This window comes from Parasteatoda tepidariorum, chromosome 7 (assembly GCF_043381705.1).
Source record: "Parasteatoda tepidariorum isolate YZ-2023 chromosome 7, CAS_Ptep_4.0, whole genome shotgun sequence".
Taxonomy (NCBI): domain Eukaryota; kingdom Metazoa; phylum Arthropoda; class Arachnida; order Araneae; family Theridiidae; genus Parasteatoda; species Parasteatoda tepidariorum.
The window spans coordinates 25,447,345-25,468,881 of record NC_092210.1 but is presented as its reverse complement, the minus strand read 5'-3'; the positions used below and the strand labels follow the sequence as shown (position 1 = coordinate 25,468,881).

General features: G+C 31.9%; 1 protein-coding gene across 1 annotated transcript in view; it reads right to left on the bottom strand.

Annotated features, from left to right (window-relative positions):
- Positions 1 to 3,222: 3,222 nt before the first annotated feature.
- LOC107444192 (tachykinin-like peptides receptor 86C) overlaps positions 3,223 to 21,537 on the bottom strand; it is an 80,649-nt gene continuing 62,334 nt past the window's right edge. The window contains exons 2-5 of the mRNA XM_016058278.4: positions 17,857 to 18,072; positions 12,171 to 12,321; positions 6,780 to 6,976; positions 3,223 to 3,818 (exon numbers count right to left, since the gene is read on the bottom strand). Coding sequence (XP_015913764.2) covers positions 3,590 to 3,818; positions 6,780 to 6,976; positions 12,171 to 12,321; positions 17,857 to 18,072 — 793 coding nt within the window. The 3' untranslated portion in view covers positions 3,223 to 3,589. The remainder of the gene's footprint in view (positions 3,819 to 6,779; positions 6,977 to 12,170; positions 12,322 to 17,856; positions 18,073 to 21,537) is intronic.

Below are 21,537 nucleotides of genomic sequence, written 5' to 3'. Positions count from 1 at the left end.
GTCTTTCATTATTTATGTGAATTGGTAGAAATACAAATAAACCAGGACTTCCCCTACACTGTGAAATTCAAACTTAGTGACTGACTGCCAGGCACTATGGGAATTCGTATACGCATGCCATCGAAACTTGTTGGGTCGGCCATTTGCAAGTGAAGATGTCGTGGGAATGTCGAGCTAAATGTCAGCTGCAAACTGATTGCCATTCAAGAGGTCATTGACAGAATCATTGCTTTAGCGGGTCATAACCTAAAGCCGATAATCTGTTGTGAGAGCCGCAGTGGTTCAGGGGATAGAGCGTTCGCCTATCAGGTGAACCTAGTTCGAATCCCAGCGGTGGCTGGTTGATACGTATTTTGCACACGGTTTACACCGACCACAGTGCTAACGCAAAAATAACCTCAGTGGTAGACGGATCATGCGTTAGGATCCCCTTGCTTTCAGGCTAACAGTGGGCGGTGTTCGTGGTTTTCCTCTCCGTGTAGCGCAAATGCGGGCATAAAACCTTCCTTGAAGGCAAATATCTCCCTATACTTAATCCAGGAGTCTCCTTGTCTCCTGGATTGGGTTCAAAATTCGAAGGCTATGGATTTGAACATGAGTTAAGTTGGGTTGGCTTTTCAGTGCCGGTTATAAAATAAAATACCGGTAGTGACGTTTACATGTTAAATAAAGTTTGTGCTCTGAGGAGTTTTTAAATAATTTACGATTTTTTTTCTTACAGTTCAATAATTATTACCCTGGGTGTTTTTTCTCCCATTGTAAATTTGTAAGGATATAGAAAAAACGATATTTTTTATGAAGTTTCAAATGTTTTGCAAAAAGTTTCAAAATTAAAAAAATATATATTTCTCTTAATTTTTAAAATGCCGACCAGGTGGCCGAGTGGTTAGCGTCCCTCACTACGGAGCCGACGGTTGAGGGTTCGAATCCCGCTCAGGACATGGATGTTTCTCTCTCTCTCTCTCCGTGTTCTATGTCCTTTCTTCTGTGTGATTGTGCGTGGATGTAACCCGACCCATAAACGGGTTTGTGGTTGTATGACGTGGGAGACGCTACTCCACCGCCCTGGCTTAGCCACAGGTGCTCACTGGGTAACGATAGGAGAGAAGCAATTCTGGCATTTCTGAGGCCAATGGGACCCAAGTGCCTGCCATTAACCAAAAAATTTTTTTAATTTTTTGGGTTTCTTAATAATCACTAAGAAAGTAAAATATCCTAGAAATATTTCATAATAAGAAGTTTACATTAACATTCCAAATTCATTTACCTTGTGGTTGTTATTTTAAATTTTTATTTCTTGGAAATGACTATTTTAATTTTTGAAATCATCGTCGTATCATTTACCATATTTTCCGTAAGTAAAGAGATAAAATAAAGTTTAAAAAAAGCAGTTCTACTGACGAAAAATAAATATCGGAAAATTTTTATGTCATATGCTCTTCTTTTTATTGCTGTTTTTGGAAACTTTTATAAAAAGATAGAAAAATGCTTTTCTTTTCTAAATAATAATTAAAAAGTAGATGTTTGCTCTAAGCAAATAAAAAAAATATCGTTTCATATTAATTATTATTAATACGTTTTACAAAATGAGGTAATATATTGATAAAAGTTCGTAATGTTTTTCTATGAAGAAAATATAATTATATAACATAAAATTCTACTACATTTCAATTACTATTTAACAAATATGATGAATACTGTCCTTTTCTTTGTATTAATTTAAGTTTAATGTGTCCCGCAGTGGACTGATCGTTAAGACACGGTTCCCAGCAGATCACCGAAGCCAAGCATCACTGGCTGCGGTCAGTGTGCGGGTGGGTGACCACTTGGATCAGTCTGCGTAGGGACCGAGGGTGTGCGGTATTGGTCCTCGTTAAACTGTGCTACCGTAAAGTGCTCGACTTCGCGCGCAGGTCGTCGGGCTACCGAAGCGGGGGTGCCATCCCCTCCGCAGAGGATCAAAATTGTGATGGCATGTCTTCGGATCATCCTCCGGGATGTTTCCCAAACCGTCGCCCATAGCCCATTGTGTAGCTCTAGTGCGGCGTAAATTAACAACATCAACAATAAGTTGAATGTTAAAGAAAATATTTCTGAAGATATTTTATCACTATTTTAAATTATTAGCTAAGATTATTTTTAAAATTATTGAGCACTTAAAGTTTTTCGTTGGGTGTCGTTTTATGAAAGAATTCGATTGTATGTTATCCAATGAAAATTTTTATTTAACATACTGTGTTTGTTAAGTGTTTCTCAGAGCATTATTAAGTATTCGTGTCTTGATGCATAGTTTTAAGTACAGTACACAGGAAAAACAGAATAACTTTTGACTTAGTTATTTTAAGTTACGAAGTCGGTTACAAAAATGTACTTTCTCTGAATTACCTTTTTTTCCCGATTGATTTGGATTTGTAACCTACATTGTATGTTGAAGGATTAGCCGCACTCTGTAAAACTTGGACCTAAAACCTGGTCAGTAATAATTCTGAGAAATTGAGTTTTAAATATACGACTATTATAAATTCGATTTTTCATAAGCTACTCTACCGATTTCCTTCAAATTTCGTATCTGGCCATTTATATTATTTTAAATGATGCAACAACAAAAATTACGTTAATATTCAACATTTTTTCTACCATAATTAAATAAAAGGATAAATACAAAATAATTATTTAAAATAAAACTACGTGTTGTATAGAAATAACTTTATATAAGTAAATTTTATGCTTGTATGCAAAAACCTCTCAATTTGCTTAAACTTCGAAATACGGCAAATTATTCAAAAATTGTAACTTAGAGAAGTTAGACATAGCCAAACTTTGACAGCTCTCCTGCACTAAATATGGGGACCACATTTCTTAGAATGCAGCTGACACCTAAATTTTGATGGTTGGAAATCTCAATCCATCAAAATAAAAAGGTATGTTTATTCAGAGAAAGTAAGTTTCTGTGCCTAATATTGAAACTTAAAATATCGTCTGAGTTAATTAACATATTTGAAGTCTCTCCTTGAAATCATTAATATTGAGTTCTAATACGTGAAAATCCGATCATTAGACCAAAAATTATTCAGAGTGATTCTTTTCTTTTATTGTACACAGTTATATAATGTGTTTACATTAGCACATTTGTAGTTTATGGCAACATAACGAAAAATAACTTTGAATTTAAACAGTTTCATAAATAACTGTTTCGATAATTTTAAAATTCAATTCCACAGAAAGACTCACATAAACTTTATTAAAATAATACAAATATTTTTTTTTCTCTTGAAAATGTTTTACGTTTCATAATACATCTTAAAGTAGCAACATTAAATTTGATATGAATGAAATTAAGTACTTCATAAACAACGCAGCTTGTAAGAAACAGAGAATTAACCACATTCATATACAAAAGTTTTCAGGTGGATTCACACACACACACTTGAAAAATGGTGCGTTTTAAATATTAAAAAAAATATTCTTGTTCCTCATTGCGTGGTGTTAATGAGATTTCTTCATACGTTCAAGTGTATTTCCGAATTTAATATGCTGGGTTTTGTTACGAAATGAAGTAAATTCTTAGGCAAAAAGTAATAAGTGGGCATTAACAACTTTCGAGGTGGTTTGTTTCCTCTTTAATTGTTTTATTCAGATCACTTTCTCTCATTATGTGGTTGTTTATAATTCTGGTAGAACGAGTTCTGTGAGAAGTATATATTGAAGCTCTTGGTAGCAAAGGATAAGAATTTCCATTTTTGGCATAACCTGATGTTCCGGGTGACTTAGACGGCTTTTTGCATGGGCACATGACCTCCCTGAAATAGTTCCTGAACCTGAAATGAAAATATTTTGAGTGATACAAGGCACTGAAGCATTAAATATGGGAAATTTCTCGAAAAATCGTATTTAGGATAAAGTCGATGAAAGGGAAACTAATATGTTGATTTAATATTTATATGAATTTAATTACATTCATTTGATTATACTCATTAGAAAGTGTCTTATTTCATCGTAATCTTCTAAATATTTATGGTGTTTGTTGTAAAAAAGTAACCGCCTTCAGTTAATTTTTATCTAATGATCATATTTTCATGATCTATTGTGGTTTGAGGGCCTAACCATAAATATATAAATGAATTTTTAATGGTAGAAATTTAAATTTGCAGAATCAGACAGAAATACGTGCTTTTCTACAAATAAAGAGTAAACATATTTTTTTTCGGATGAATTCTTAAAGGGGGGGGGGATTTGCCGAAATCTAGAAATTATAGTTTCGTTACTTTGGGGAGGAGAGTGATCGAAAATTTTGACTGTCAGTTTAAGTATTTACGTATTTTGATATAAGTTCTTAATTATAGAAGCAAATGTAAGCTTTTAAATACGATAACACTTCTTGTTTATTCTAAGTGCTAAAAGTAATTTTTCATAAAATTTTTTAATTTAATTTACTACTATGCGAGGAAACGTTGAATTGTATGCTAAGTTTCAACACCAATTTAATCTAGAGAATTTTAAATTTAAAAAAAATCCAAATTTAAAGAAAATCATATGAATAGTTTTTGAGAAATGAAAGTTTAAAAATAAGTCTTTTTTGTAATGGCAAAATACAAATCTTAAGTGGCCCCAAAATCTCATTTGCTCTTATGCATAAACTACTAAGACCATATCTTCCAAATTGATAGTACCAGAGCGAGAGAGTCTTAGGGGATAGAGCGTTCGCCTTCCAGTGAGATGAACCGGGTTCGAATCCCAGCGTTGGCTGTTTGATACGAATTCTGCATCGACAACAGTAGTGGCTTAAAATATCCTCAGTGGTAGAGTCTCTTTGCGGTCTGGCTAACCGTGGGAGGCTTTCCTCTCCATGTAACACAAATGAGGGTTAGTTACATCAAAAAGTCCTCTGAAGGCAAAATTTCTCCCAGTACTTGAACCAGGAGTTCCCTTGTCTTCTAGATTTGGTTGTAAATTGCAAATATGAACATTAATAGTCCTAATAGTCTACTGTTTAACGACGGTTATAAAAAAAATAATAAAAATACTGGTACTTCGTGTTTTTAAGGGTCAAAAATGAAATTCTATCAGAAAAAGATATTTTTATCAAAAGAATATACATTTTTCAGGTTTAATATTGTAATTCAAGATGTCATTCGAACAATTAAATTTTCATATTTAAGATCAGGCCCTCAAACCACTTAGATTAAGACGCAGTACGTGAAAATACGATTATTAGATCAAAAATTATTAAAGGTGATTTTTTTTCCTGCATTGTACATGATTTGTAGCTGTGATTGCGTTTTCTCCGGGCTATGTCAAGATCCATGAGGTCGTTGACTTTGAAGAAGTTCAGGAAAAGAAGTGGGGTTGGTAATGAAATCTTCTAGAAAGAGGACGAAAAAATGTGTCCGACAGAAGCCTCAGAGCTGTGGTACTCACAAGTAAGTAATAAAGGAAGAACGCATCTCAAAAATTCCTATTTAAAACGAAGTTAAACTTAAATTAAAGATCATGGTTGAAAACCTCATTTTCTGCCATTGAGATATTGAGTTTACATCCAAGCTGAGACGATTGAGTTTTATCCCCAATTTCTATTCTAAAAAAGGTTAATAACTATTTATTATTTTAGAATAAATTTATAATTTTCAATTTAAATTATTTTTTAAAAGAATTAAAATTTATAAAACAAGAAAACATTTAAATTTTTTTTTATTTCTAAAACAACTTACACTGGTTATTTAAAAAAAAGTACAATATTTTACTTGAAATTTTAAATTACGAAATTTTTTAGATAAATTTTTATGTTAAGTTTTACATTTTTAAAAAATTACAAAAGTTTTAATGGAAATTTTAATTTACAATTTTTTTAAAAAAAAAATCCGTTTGTTTCAGTTAAAAAATAAAATTAAAAAAATATGTATTAAAACTTTTGTTTTTTAAAATTTAAATTTTTAAAATAAAAATAATATGAACTGAATCGTTTTATACATAATAATTTAATATATAAAATAATTTATAAATTGTAGAAAACATATTAAATATTTACCAACCTCTTCAAAAAAGAAAATTAGAGATAAGATACAATCGTCAAAGCTTGACTTGCACCCAAATACCTCTCTAACTGAACCGTCTGGAAGGTTTTTGTTAGCTTAAAAGTAGATGAACTGAAACTTTAATAGGGCTTATTTCCCCAGGCACCAATCTGGCGGTTATTTGTACCCTGTTCAAGATTTTTAACCATATTCTTTGATTTAAGCTTCACTTTGTTTAATAGAAAATTTTCAAGATTCGTACTCCCCTTGTTAATGCAGGTTTCTAAAGTATTCCCGCTTCCATGCTGCTATCCCTGTTTTCAAGTCTGGTAAGCATAGTTAATGAGTTTCTACCACACTGGCGGATTAGATTGATTGATGGTCTTTTAGCCATATACACATGTACTTAATTTGATACCCGGTACTCAGTTTGTGCTTATATTCTGCTGTTTGTTATTAATCGTTTTTGTACTTATATTCTACTATATTTCTGTTAACGTATTTGAGTTCTTGATTTAATATGTTTTGCGCCGATTTTTCTTGAAAATTATTTAAATAATGTATTGTTTTTCCCTTAATAATTTTTTTTATACAAATTTTTAAATTAATGTATTTCTGTGTATGCATTTAATTAATTCAATATATAAAAAATTACGTATTGTTATGAAATTGTTTTTTAAATAAATCATGTTAAGATTTTTAGCATTATATATTTGTGATATAATTAGAATCATTACAAAGTAAAATGGATGAAAAAAACATTCTTACCTAGCGTTCATTATGTAATATACAATGGGATTGTAACATGAATTGGACATAGCTAACCAATAAATAGCTAAATAGACATGCTGAATGACGTGTGTTTGAAGCACCTCGCTGTTGTAGTATGTATATAAAAAGTATATGTGATACGGAAGCCAGCAAATGGCAAAAAGCAGCATTATAGCTACCAACATATGAACTACCTGCAAAAAGAATTACGTCATTAGTAAAATTATTCAATCGTTTGATCTACAATTTTGTGCAATAAATATTGAATAGATTTTCGAACAATAAAAAAAATAATTCTTAATAAAATATTTCAACTGTGTTTAATTTGCTAATCACGACACTGGCGCTGCAGATTGTTACAGCGCATGCAGATAATTGTTCATCAAACTTCCAGTTTTATTTTTAAAATGCCAACGAACAAATATGGAAAAATTGCTGAGGAACCTCTTTAAAACAACGCTAAACTTTTTTTTCTTGTAAAATTAAAATCTGCGGAACAAAAAGTAAAGAGTTCGTTTTTTTTTTCCTATCACCCGAATACAGCCATAATTTTATGGAGAATGTTTACGTTTTTTAGTGTCAGTGTATAAAACAACTTGCATGTAAGTTACTTTCAGCTGATTATTTGTAATTACAGTCTTTGGATGTGACTAAAGGGCCGGGATAGCCTGGTTGGTAGGACGTGAGTTCAATCCCAGTCGGCTGAAGACTTCCCTTGTAGTAAATGGTGACTGGTGCACGTTAAATCTGCCGGTTTACAAACCCCCTAAGTTCCCGTAACAATTTATACCTCTGGGGTTACTGAATTTGAGATTGATTGTTACGTGGTTCAAGTCAAAATAACGAGCTGTGGATGAATGAATGGGTCCAGCCTTTAAAAATAGACAGTGAATTGTGTGTGATTGGATAAAAACACATTCTTGGTCATAGATGGTGCCACTAAAAAACAAGAAGAGCACCCTCTGCACCTTCACCAAGCAGGCTTGCTGGTATTCGGCAAGTTGCATTAAACACAACACAAATATGTGAGTATGTTAGGCTCGCAGAGAAATTTGAATTTATAAAGATAAAATGCTGCAGATTAACTCCCTAAATTCCTCTGCCGAGGTGATTATTAGTCATAATTATAAATATTAGCATTAGTAATAATTATGACTAGAGAATAATTTCGGTTTTAAAAATTAATTTTGTTAACAAGTATGAACGTAATTTTGGGTGTGTTAAAATTACAGTTTATCAACTTTTTAATAATTGATTAATTGTAGCTTTCTTATCATTTATATTACAAATAGTAATTTTTATTATTTTTATTTTTAGTTGATTATAACTATTATTTATAAAAATTGAAGCTATTCTTTCTTTTAATTATTAATATCTGAAATATATTTTATAAAAAAATTTATTTATTACAACTTTATGCCTGCTGGTTCTGCGTATTTGTGTGTATTGTTATCAATAGGTGGAAAACAATTTTTAAAAAAATAAGCGGCTAAATAATATAAATAACAAAACGAACTTAACATAACGAAATGAAACAATATATATATGTAAGCACGGAGATAAATCACGTGATTTGTACTTTTAAATTATTATTTTTGATTCTATAGAAGCTTTTAGTTATCGAATTAATAAACTATTTTATACTAGAAGCTACAGAAGCTCTCCTCTTTAAAAATCTCTTCTATAGAAGCTGCTTCTCTACGCTGTTAAGTAAAATAATTATTAAAAGCATCCGAGATAGAAATGCACCATGTTGACGTATGCCTGTTTGGGCAGAGGGGGTACGATTGTTCTTGTTTTCCAGTGGCGTCATCTATGGTCAAGAATTCGACTTCTGCCGTACCATTCGTCACACCCGTTTATAGGGCTGACCCATTCATACGTCCACTCATTCATTCATCCACAGATCATAATTTTAACCTGAATCAGAGAGCGACCGATCTCCAATCCAGTACCTCTAAAGCAGTGGTTCCCAACCTGGGGGCGATCGCCCCAAAGGGGGCGATAGAGCTTCTCAAGGGGGCGATAATCCTTAGGGTGGTGATCAGGGGGCGACGAGTACTCAAAATATAAAAATTGCTAATAATATTAATAATAAAAGCTATTTGAGATTGAAATTGAAAATATATATGAAACCTTTGGTTCTGGTGTAGACAAAGAATTATGATAGTTAAAAATTTAAAAAAATTCAAGTGCAGGATCATTTTCGTCATACGTTTTGGTATCGCAATCTGATAAGTCACTCTGTTCCTCTGAGCAATAATACTGTTTCCAGGCGTATTGATGAGATGGCCGCCGACGTTGAATCAAAACTCATCAAATTTCTGAAAGAAGGTAAATTTGCGTTGCAGATTGATGAATCAACTGTGATAGATAACAAAGCTGTTTTAGCTTACGTGAGATTCATAAATGAGAGTAAGGAGATTAACGAGGAAATGTTGTTTACAAGAACTTTGAACACAGATACAAAAGGATCGTCGATTTTTAAATTGGTCAAAGATTATTTTGAGGTAAAAGAAATTCCCCTCACAAATGTAAGTGCTTGTGCTACAGATGGTGCTCCAACCATGTCTGGTTGTCATACTGGGTTTCTTGGTCACCTTAAAAAAAAAGTACCGGAAGTTATCTCACCATTCATTATGTCATTCATCGTCAACTTTTGGCAGAGAAAAATTGGTTATTTCTGGCATCAATAAAATAAAAGCTAATTCTCCTAATAACCGCTTGCTCCGAAAACTTTGCCATGAAAATGATGAAGATTTCGAATTCCTGCTCCGGCATGCAGCTGTGAAATGGCTTTCAAAATGAAACTGAGCCGTTTCTTCGAATTGCTGGATTCGGTTACTGAGTTTCTCGACACCACTGATCCTGTTTTAAGTGAGAGTTTGAAGCAACGCAAGTTGGAAACTGCGTGTCTCACTGATAGTGTTGAAAAAATGAAGGAAATCAACGCAAAACTTCAAGGAAATAAAATGAACATTATCAAGGCTAAGGGAATCATATCTTCATTCATCACCAAGTTTGATATCTACAAGTCAAACATTGGTCGCAAAGAGCTAATGCAATTTCCAACTCTTAAAAAGTGTTCAATGGCAGATATCGAGATTCTCGAAAATAAAATCTTAATTTTTACTGATCACCTTGATCAGTTATGGAATCAAGATTTAAAGATTTGATGAAATTAGAAATTCCGGATTGGATTTTCGATCCCTTCTCTTTTGAAGTTATGGATAAGCTCACTTCCTCTTTGTAGACTGAGATTTTAGATTTGAAGTATGATTGTGAGGCTTAAGTTGTTTTTAAAAATTACGGTTACGAGTTAGCTTGGGTAAAGCTTATTCACACTTATCCACAATTGTTGAAATAAACTGATCCGCTTCTCATTTCGTTCACGTCAGCATATTTAGTGGATAGAAGATTTAGTTCTGTCTTCCAGCTGCTCACAAAGCTAGGTTGGACATTTGCTTCAAAGGAGACCCGCGTTTAAATCTGACGAGCATAAAACCTGACAGTCAAGCTTTAACTTGAAATAAACCAAAGCACAGGCCAGTCATTGAAGTGGTAAAAATGTACTTTCTCCCTCTTCATTTTTTTCTCAAATTTTAGTTGTTAACGTTTTATTTTTTTCTTGATTACATTAAAATAAGAATTTAAAAAAATGAACTTTTGCTGTGATTATTTCCTTTTAAATATCATTTTTTTTTTTTGAAAAAAAAAAGATGCACAATTTTTTTAATTAATAAAAATGACTGGATAAATGTGCCTCTTTATTTGCATTACAATTTAAATTAAAATCAAATAACATAGCATATTTTCAGTGTTTGGTTGCTCACAAGCAACAATGAAAGGTTTTCCTAGAAAAAAGAGAAAGGGTCGATATGTGTCAGCCAACCCCAAGAGGGGGGTGATGGTCCACAAAAGGTTGGGGACCACTGCTCTAGAGGTTTTAATTTGTTATAAATGCACCAATAATGTGATAAAAAAAATTTCTTTTTCTTTTCTTGCTTTTCACATATACAACTAGGGTAGAATGGATTTTTCTAATGTCAAAATTAATAGTCTTTCTTTTTTTTGTGCCAAAAGTGTAGTATTTTCTTTACAATAGCACAGACAGATAAGACAGTTTGAAAATATCAGAACAATGAAAAATGTATTTCTTTCTGCTAAGAACCTTTGTTATAAAACTTACAATGAATATAAGTTTTACCTCTAGCCTGAAATTCTTGAATGTTATTTCAGGACCATAAATAAATGAATTTTCAAGTGCAGTATAAAACAGTTTTATTATAAAGCATAGAAGATTTAAATTTGTACGTTTCCTAACATTTAAATTAAATTTCATTTTCGAATACAGAAAACTTCTCAATTTACTGTCTAGACTTCATGTTTTCATACCTGTAATAACCGAATAGTTTTCAGCTGATAGATTTTCTTTCTAAAAGACGCTCGATTATGCAAAAAGAAAACACTATTTTCTCGGGGATTAGGGGAGTAAAGATTTAAAGAAAACAAAAATTTTAAAGTATGTCAATTTAAATGCGCAATATAAGAAGGTAAAATTCTGACTAACGGCGACATAAAAAGTTTCGTAAGAAATATAAAATGGATGCAGTCTTTTAAAAATATAGAGAATCTTTTTCATAACAAAAGTTATTGAAGTAAAACTATATGAATCCGAAAAAAAATATTTTTATAGTTACTTTATTTACATTTAAACAACATTATTTTCCTAGATGTGCATTTTTTTAAAAAAATATTTATTGCATAAATCTCTTAAATGGCTAAAGCTTGTATGAGGTACAAGCTATTTTTTATAAATTATCTGTACAGATTATATAGATTAAATTTTAATAATAACGTTTAAAATTCCTCAATTTAAAGCGCGTGAAAGCATCCGATGTTAATATTTTTCGTTGGAAAAGCTGTTTTTAAAAATTAAAATTGGATAACTTTTCGCTCAAAGATACAATTCAATTGACATAAAAGAGCCTTGTGCATAATTTGATTTTTAGAAAATGAAACAACGTTTAAAACTCGATATTTCGTACAAAAGTGAGAGCATCCATTCTTCATATTTTTCCTCACAAAATCAGTCTTTAAAAATAAGAATTAAAAATTGTGACTTATAATCCAATGATACATTTCAATTGATATAAAACTAGAGCCAAAAACATAATTTACGCTTATATTTAAGATAATTGGCGAAGCGAAATGCATAGTTAACTTTATTTTGAGACATAGTAAAATAAATATAAATACAACCAGCGAAATTTCCTGAATAATACTATTCATTCATTTCAAATCGTAGAAGAATGAATTACATTTTTACAATTCTCGTATACATATTCATTAAAAATTATTTTTTGAATTAAATTTAAACTAATTTACCCTTTGTTTGGATTTGATCACATTATTCTGTGGATCTGAATTCTCTCCAATAACTTTACTTCTCCAAAGTATGCAACCAATCCATGTGTAGGTAACAGCCATGCAGCACATTGGAATGACATAGGTGACAAGAAGGAAGATTATATTGTACCTAAAAATAGTTTTTAGTACGTAAATTAGAGTGAATAATCCCGTTTTAAGGTTAAAAAATTCGTATCTGAAATTCAAATAAATTCGTTTTGAAATTTTTAAAAATATAATGTGTCGAAAATAAAAAATAAAATTTTTGCTTTGGAAATTAGTATCAAGAAGAACATATAACATATATATAACCTAAAAGATAGATTCAATTTGAAATTTATGTTTAAGACAATTTAAATACTTTTCTTCTTTGTATAGTTACAAATAAAACTTGCTGTAAATCATACGTTTTTAAAATATTTCAGTGACAAAATATTTTCAAAAAATATTGCTATATTGTATAAAATATTAATGTTATTACTACTAGTTAAACTCAAAAATTCTAAAGAAGAAACGTTATTTTTACTACATAACTATTTATAGAATAGTTATTATTTGTATGACTAGAATATCTTCCCGAAACTCAGCAACGAATATATTGAAGAATATTTAATACAATTTTTTACTGGTTATATTTAATGATTCTTTTTTCTGTTTATATTCTTACACAAAGCAATTGTCGATGAAAATATATAACTGGTTTTACTTTCGTTAAGAATTTTAAATTGGAATGAAAAATTAAAAGAAAAGTGAAGAAATTTGATACATCAATTCTTTCGAACAATTTATGACAAATAAATGGCAAGTTACTCGTGTCTAGTGGATTTTATTTCATGACTGGAATTTGAAATAATGCATTGCAAAAACTTTTTTTTCTAATTTTCAACAACATTTATGATAAAGTTAGTTAAGAGGAAAAAATTTAAAATAAAGCTTGAAGCTTAAAAAAAGAGAGAAAAATTGATGTCTGTTATGCATTCACTGTAATAAAGACTTTACTTACGTAATTTAAGCGTTGAAAATATTTTGTTCCGGCATTAGAAGTCTTAATCTATATTAATTAACGAATTTTTTCAACGAAGCTGCTGTTTAGTTACTTGATGAGGAAATTATTATGAAAATTAGTCTCATTAAATGCCAAATGTTTTTAACATTAATATATTTTAAAATTAAAGATTATTTGTCAAGGATTATTTTTATTGAGTTTTAATGAAGTCAATCTTTCTGGTTTTTACAAAAAAGCAAGCAAAATTACATAACATTCAATTTTTAAATTTTTTATGTGTAAACAAGTGAAACGTCTTCAAAATCATAAGAGTGATTTCGAAAATCAAAAAAACAGTGACAAAATGAATCCATTCTTATTTTTGTTTACACCCCCACGAGTTATTTAGAGTTAATTATGTAAGTAAATTAAGCTTTTTATGGGTTAGGTATTTTATATTCCAAAATCTAGGCATTTATAGCCTGGTCGGTAGGGCGCCGGACCAATGTTCGAGAGTTCGTGGGTTCGAACCCCGCCGGCCAAAGACTCCCCGTGTAGTAAAATGGTGACTGATGCACGTTAAATCTATCGACTTGCAAAGTCCTCCATGTTCCCATAACAAATCAATACCTCTGGGGGTACTGAATTGGAGATTGATCGTTCTCTGATTCAAGTCAAAATTACGATCTATGGATGAATGATTGGATGTATGAATGGGTCAAACCCTATAAACGGTGTGACGTATGGCTGTGGCAGAAGTCGAATTCTTGGTCATAGATGGCGCCTCTGGAAAACAAGAACAATCGCACCCCTCTGCCCCAACAAGCATATGCTAACAACAACAGTCCCGCAGTGGACTGATCGTTAAGGCACGGTTCCCAGCAGATCACCGAAGTCAACCATCACTGGTTGCGGTCAGTGTGCGGGAGGGTAACCACTTGGATCAGTCTGTGTAGGGGCCGAGGGTGTGCGGTATTGGTCCTCGTTAAACTGTTCTACCGTAAAGTGCTCGACTTCGCGTGCAGATCGTCGGGCTACCAAAGCAGGGGTGTCATCCCCTCAGCAGAGGATCAAAATTGTGATGGCATGTCTTCGGATCATCCTCAGGGATGTTTCCCAGACCGTCGCCAATATCCCATTGTGCAGCTCTAGTGCGACGTGAATGAACTACAACAACAACAGCAGCAGCCAACAACAACATTTATTTAAGTTAGCCAAAGTCTCTTGAATTATCTATCTTTTGAAGGCAAATTATTATTATTATTATTATATATATATATATATAACGTATCTCAAGGAAAAGATTTTCACGTTTCTTAAGACTTTTGGAAGCACTTCATAGTAAAAAAAAAAATTTTCAGCAATCTATAAAAAAAAACTCGCTCCGATATGCTGTATCAAATTTTTCACTGAATCCTCGGAAAATATTGATATTATTGTATAAATATCAATTTCGAGTAATTTATTTTAATTATGTTTCTAATTAGGTTTTCTTTTCGAATCTCATATATATATTAATATATATATATATATAAAATCTTAAGTTTTTAAACAATGTCAAATTAATTGATTCCCATTTTTTACTCTTCGTCTCATCGTGAGTTAAAACCTTTTTGTCTTGATACCTTTTATAATAAGAATATTCTTGAGCTAATGTAAATCCCTAAAACCACTAAGGTGTGTTTAATTTTACTCGGAAAGTACATTATATTTTTCCTTTCCTTTTCGCAATTTTGTAATAAATATCCAGATATTAGAATATTAAATATCCAACCAATGAAAAACTATATTTATTTACATAATTAAAATTAAATAAGTTAACTTTGAGTGTAAATAAAAAGAAAAATGAATTAGTTTTCTTCACTTTTCAAAATCATTCACTGGTGGATAAAATTAAGAAATGGAAAGCATTTTCGCACATTCATTCGCACATGCCCGCACACCGTTCCATGTGTTTGACAATGGTTCCGTGAATGCCCAGAGGTAAAGGCAGGAGATCCTAGAGCCCTATGTGCGTCTTTTCAGGGGCACTGTTGGTCTTGAGTTCATTTTTATGGACGACAATGCGCGACCACACAGAGCTCTCATGGTTGATGAGTATCTGGAAAGCGAGGAAATTCAACGAATGAATTGGCCAGCCGAATCCCCCGACCTGAATCCTATTGAACATGCTTGGGATGCTCTTGGGAGAGTTATTGCGATGCGCCAACCTACCCCCAGAACCATTCTGGAGTTAAAAAATGCTCTGGTGGAAGAATGGGAGGGTCCTCCACAAGTCCTCCTTAACTCCCTTATTAACAGCATGCATACTCGTTGTGCATGATGTCTGTCTGTTAGGGGTGACCATACACCATACTAGAGGCAACACACACTGTACAAGCCTCATGTGATGCCACAATTGGCATACACATATTTATTTTCTATCCTTTTAAAATATCTTTGATTTCTTAAGCTGATTTTTTATTAATAGAATTACATTTAAAAATAAATCACAAACTTAATCTTTTTAAACGAACATAAAATATTTATTTCTTCTCTTCTAGATTAATGTAACGGATACCTTTTTTATTTCATTACTAATGCAGACTTATATATTCACTGTCGCCTTTAATCGAAAACAAAAATCTATTTATAACTTTTTATTCTAATTTTCCAACAGTTAAATGTTTCGGTTGCATGGTTATAATAATTCACATAAATTTGTTGGCGACTCGTGATCGCCAAGGTGTTCTTTTAAACCCATGTTGATAGGCTGGTTGGCTTTGTTTTGGCTATGATATACTATGATAATTCGCCAATTTTGGATCTCCATCCCATGCTTCTCCTGTGTCCGATTGGAACAAATTACACGTACTTTTTAATTTGGCTTTTGATTAGGCAGGTTGTGGGGGATTTGTCTCCCATGGCCTGACCTATTTTAATATTACTATGCAAAACTTATTAAACTGAAATTCTTATGAATGATATTTTGTAACTCGAGCTCTGCAAATATACTACTAAATAAAAGCTTTTTATTAAATATGATCCAGTTCAACTATTATTTTCATCACCCTCCTGATTTCTGCATCAATCTTCAATTTGCCAATAATCTTCAACTTGTACACCATACAAATACAACCTCCATCCACACTGGAAATAATATCTTTCTTCTAAAATTGGCACACTGAAGAATATTCCTTCTTCCTAAAAAAAATTTTAAGTCAAATGCTCTATCAATTTGTCATACAAAAATTTTAAATTCAATTAAATGTTGTAAACATAAAATATAAATAATTGAAAGGATACGTAACGGATGACTGTTCGATGAAATCCTGATGAAAACGAAATCAAAAGCAAGACGAGAGTTGAAGGAAACACAAATTTAGTTTCTTCTTTATGATGAATCATAAATTAATAGATATTTCTTTCGAGTAGCGTAGGAGGGGGAATGTCGAACATCAGACGAAATAGAGCATCGTAAACCATTCCACAGTCAAGATTCATCCAATTCCATAATTCCAATTCCATTCGCAGCATTGCAAATTCTCCGCTAAGCATAGCATTCTCCTCCAGTATGAAGTAGCCGTAAAGATTAAAAGAATGAAGAATTGAAGATTCGATGATTTTTAACTTTGCGTTTATAACCCAATTTCGCTCCTTGTAGCTAGGCACCATTTTTTTTGAAGATAGAATTCTTCCAAAGGGTCAATTTATGTTGAGATATGGAAATCTCAGGTTGTTGGGAGTAGTTGTAGATATTTTGACCAATTGCAGATGGTGATGATAAACAGGGGATGATGAAAACAATAGTTGAGCCGGATTAGAATTAATAAAAAAAGCTTTTATTTAGTAGTATAGTATTTGTAGAGCTCGAGATACAAAACTAAATATTATCCATAAATTTCAGTTGAATCAGTTTTGCATAGTAATATTAAAATAGGTCAGGCCATGGGAGACAATCCCCACGACCTGCCTAGTCAAATGCCAAATTAAAAAGTAAAAGTAGTTTTGGACACCGAAGCATTGGTAGGAGATCCAAAATTGGCGATTTATTAAAATATAGCATAGCCAAAACAAGGCCAACCAGCATATCAATATAGAGTTAAAATAATACCTTGGCGATCACGAGTCGCCAACAAATTTATGTGAATTATTACAACCATGCAACCGAAACATTTAGCCGTTGGAAAATTAGAATAAAAAGTTATAAATAGATTTTTGTTTTCGATTAAAGGCGACAGTGAATATATAAGTCTGCATTAGTAATGAAATAAAAAAGGTATCCGTTACATTAATCTAGAAGAGAAGAAATAAATATTTTATGTTCGTTTAAAAAGATTAAGTTTGTGATTTATTTTTAAATGTAATTCTATTAATAAAAAATCAGCTTAAGAAATCAAAGATATTTTAAAACGATAGAAAATAAATATGTGTGGCATCACACCTTACTTTTATTGTCATCTTTTATCCTTAAGTTCAGACTACATTGGATTTATTGACAATAGGTCTTGCCAGTGAATGGCACTTTCATTTTTGTTTTTCATACTTTATTATCATGGAATAAGCTTTATCCATACCAAATTTCATTTATTTATATTCAGTATTTTTTGAGATATTTGGGAAAATGTCTTCCATCTCTTAATTTTGTCCACCAGTGTATTTAAATCATCAAATAAAGTAAAGGGGGAAAGAAATTATTACACATGATCCGCATACGACTTGCCAGAGGTGTTATCAGGCCACACCAAATAACAGAGGGTCCGCTGTCCCTGATCTGCGTATTTGTACGTGATGGTGGTTGCGTACAATATGGATGGTATAGATAAAAGAGAGCTGAGAGTCCAAATACTGAAAATGATGATTAATGCCAAAGTTTTGGTCATTCGAGGACGTAATGGGTGAGTGACTGCCACAAATCTGTAAAAGAGTAAAAAGAAATATTACTTCAAACTCAACGATTTCTAATCTCGAATGCGCATTATTTATTATCAATGATGACAAGTACGCATTATTTACTATCAGTAAAAAGCTGAAAAACTGAGAAAGAATTTTATTTTAGTTAAGATTGTATTAACGTTATCATAAGAACAGAGTTTTTTGTTTTACTAAAAAAGAATTGAACATGAAGATTTAAGATACTGATGAATAAGAAAGTTGATAAATCAGAAAGCTAAGATGTTAAAAAGTAAGATTATATTAATCTTAACGTAAAAACTAACTTTTTATTTTAACTTAAAGGAGTTGACATGAAGATTTAAGATGGCATTAAATAAGAAAGCTGAAATTTTGATAAATAAGATAGTATTGATCGTAAAGTGACATTTTTATTAACTAAAAGAAATTGGCATGAATTTTTAAGATGCTGATTTATAAGAAAAAGACACTGAAGTGCTAGAATTGAAAATAGTTCGATAATGTAGGTAGGTATTCTAACAGTAACTCCTGAAATTATAACACAATTAATATTTACCTCTCTTGAATTTCGGATATATAGACAATGTTAGGAATATTTTGAATTCGGGGTAATAGACAATAAACTTTTTTTCTGTTGCATGAGATATTTTTACGGATTTCACATCCTCTCATATCACTGACTTCAAATCTGCAATTGATTTTTCTCTCCTGCTGCAGATTTATTTTAAGATATACATTTTTAGTCTATTTTTGTTCAAATGTACAAGTTTAAAAACGTCATATAGAGCAGGGGATCACATAAATGTTGTGACAAACTTCTAGGGGAGTTAGGGTACATCATTATGATTAAAATTGCATGGAAACCCATACCCCGGAAACATCGTCTTACGCCGCTAAAGGTGCTTCCCTCTTAAGAACTGTTTCTTTGTGTGTTTCTAAACAGATCCTATTAAGAACGCACCAATAGCTGCGTACGGTGACGTTTCCAAGCATGGGTTTCTATGCAATTGTAATACTGACTCAATCCCTGGAAGTCTGTCACAACATTTATGTGACCCCGTGTTATATATAACATTTTTGAACCTGCACAATTCGACAAAAAGTAGACTAAAAATGTTCTTTAGAAAGAATATGCAGCTTTAGAGCTCTTTTTCATTATACGACATGATACCGACGAAACAGATCCGATTGTCGGCGAACGACATAAGGTCAAGTAAAATACATGGTTAAAAACAGAGCGCATTTTCACTCGCCGATACGATAGCGATTATGTCGTATCCGACAAGGCGATATCGTTTATCGCAATCGAATATCGGTTAAGCACGCACGTTTCTCCTCAAATCGTGCCGATTTTATTTGTTGTTGCACATCTTAAAAATAGCTGTCTTTCATTTTTCATGTATTTGAAAAAAAAATTAAACTCTAAAAATAAACACGGAAATAAAAGTTTTATATAATTCCTTCTCATGTCTGGTTATATATTTTTAATTTTATGATGTTGCATTTTTTACATTATAATGAGGTTGAAAGACTTAAACAATCATAAAAGATTTGTTGAAAATTTTTATAAATCCATCATATGCTTTAATAAAAAAATAATATATAAATAGTAATAGTGGTTTGATAAAAAGTCAAATAAAGACCCGTATGTATTTCAAACAGAATTCGATCTAACTTCTGTTTTCTGCTTGATTGAATAATCAAAAGCCTGTTCCCTGATTCAACTGAAGCATTTTTTGAAGCATGATAGAATGGCTTCAAAAGATAAATTTGATAAAACTCATTTAAAAAACCATCTAAAATGATTATTCTAAATTAAATCGATATTTTAATTCGATTTAAAGAAAAAGCGTTTGCTAAAAGAAATCGCAGCAGAACGTAAACAAACAACTGCTCACTCAAGTTCAAAACATTGAATGAACAAGAATTTCTACTTCTCGGACGAACGATATTGGACAAGTGAAAAAAAATAGTGCGTGGTGTCCCTCCGCTCGGAAGAAGTTAAACTTCGCAACCTGCGACGTTAATTGGGTATAATATGAAAAAAACACAACTACTTCGATTTAGTAGGAACAACATATGACGCAATGCTAAACGAATGGAATTTAGTTGTTGTTTATTTAGTTTTTGTTATTAGTAGTTGTTGTTATTTGTTTTAGTTGTTGTTGTTTATTTAGTTGTATTTAGTTTCAATAACTTTTCTTTATAATGCAATAAAATCTGGCGAGCAGCTATTTAAACGATCGAACACTTCGTTTGTTTATTTGTGGCTTGAAGTTAGGCTCGCAGACAATGCCGTTCATGGGTTAAATTTAGTAGGAACAACACAACCTGTGACGTAGGCTATATTATACCCAATTGTAGAAGAATGAGCAGTCGTAGAAGGATTACTAGTTCTATTCAACGACTCTTTTTCCTCCTCCGCTCGCTTTCGTGCTCTGTAATCACGGTAATATTGTGCATTTTTCCCTTTTGAACCAGTGGAAGTGCTTGTGGTTGCCTCATCGTCTCGACCTGGAAAATTTATTTGTATTAATAATGTATGTGAATGCGTCATAATGAAATTTCAGAAGAGAAAACCTAACAATCAATTGATATTCACAAGAGACGTACCTTGACATAACCTTAAATCCGTCGCATTGTCCGTGGGATTGTTCTTACTCATTTTTTACAATTGTTATCCACTAAATTTGAAAATAAAAAATACTACCCCATTTAATTATATGTGTATCTAAACAAACTAAAAAAATATTTATAGAAAAACAATTCTTTTATGACTTTATTATTTTTATGCTTGTGAGAATCAGAACAATATGGAAATGAATGAGGGAAAACTGGATCCTACCACGTGATTTCCCGGCCAATAAAAATGTAACGTTAAAGATTTAACGCAACCTTGTTGGAAGTCGCATAAGAAGTATAACTTCAAAAAAAATTGCTTAAACAATCTGGCAACGAACAATGCCGTTCGCACATTTGTTGCCCGATTTTATCGGTATCATGTAGTGTAATGAAAAGCGCCCTTAGGAGCAAAACTAATTTCAGGCATAAAATCCCCACACCCAAATTAAACAAGATAAAATATTTGCATAAATGTAACAAAAAAAATTCGCGATCGCAACGAACTATAGGGGGCGTTGTTGTATGAGACTAATACCTGCGATTTCTATATAAACAGTCATTCAGTTACTCTAGAGACGTCGTTAATGTAGCACGTAGCATTGCAACGTTCCTTCTTTATTGTGGCTAATTATATTTAAAAAAGAAAAATGCTTGATATTCTTTCTTATGCAAACGAAAACAAAATGGTATCTCTTTTTATTAGAGAAGGAATATCCAAAACACATCGGAAAAATATTTGTACATTAACAGAAAAAAATATGTATATTCTTATAAGAGTTAAAACCTAATGCCCGAGAAATAGTATTACTAAATTTAATGATATAACATGAAAGGCCCATTTAAACT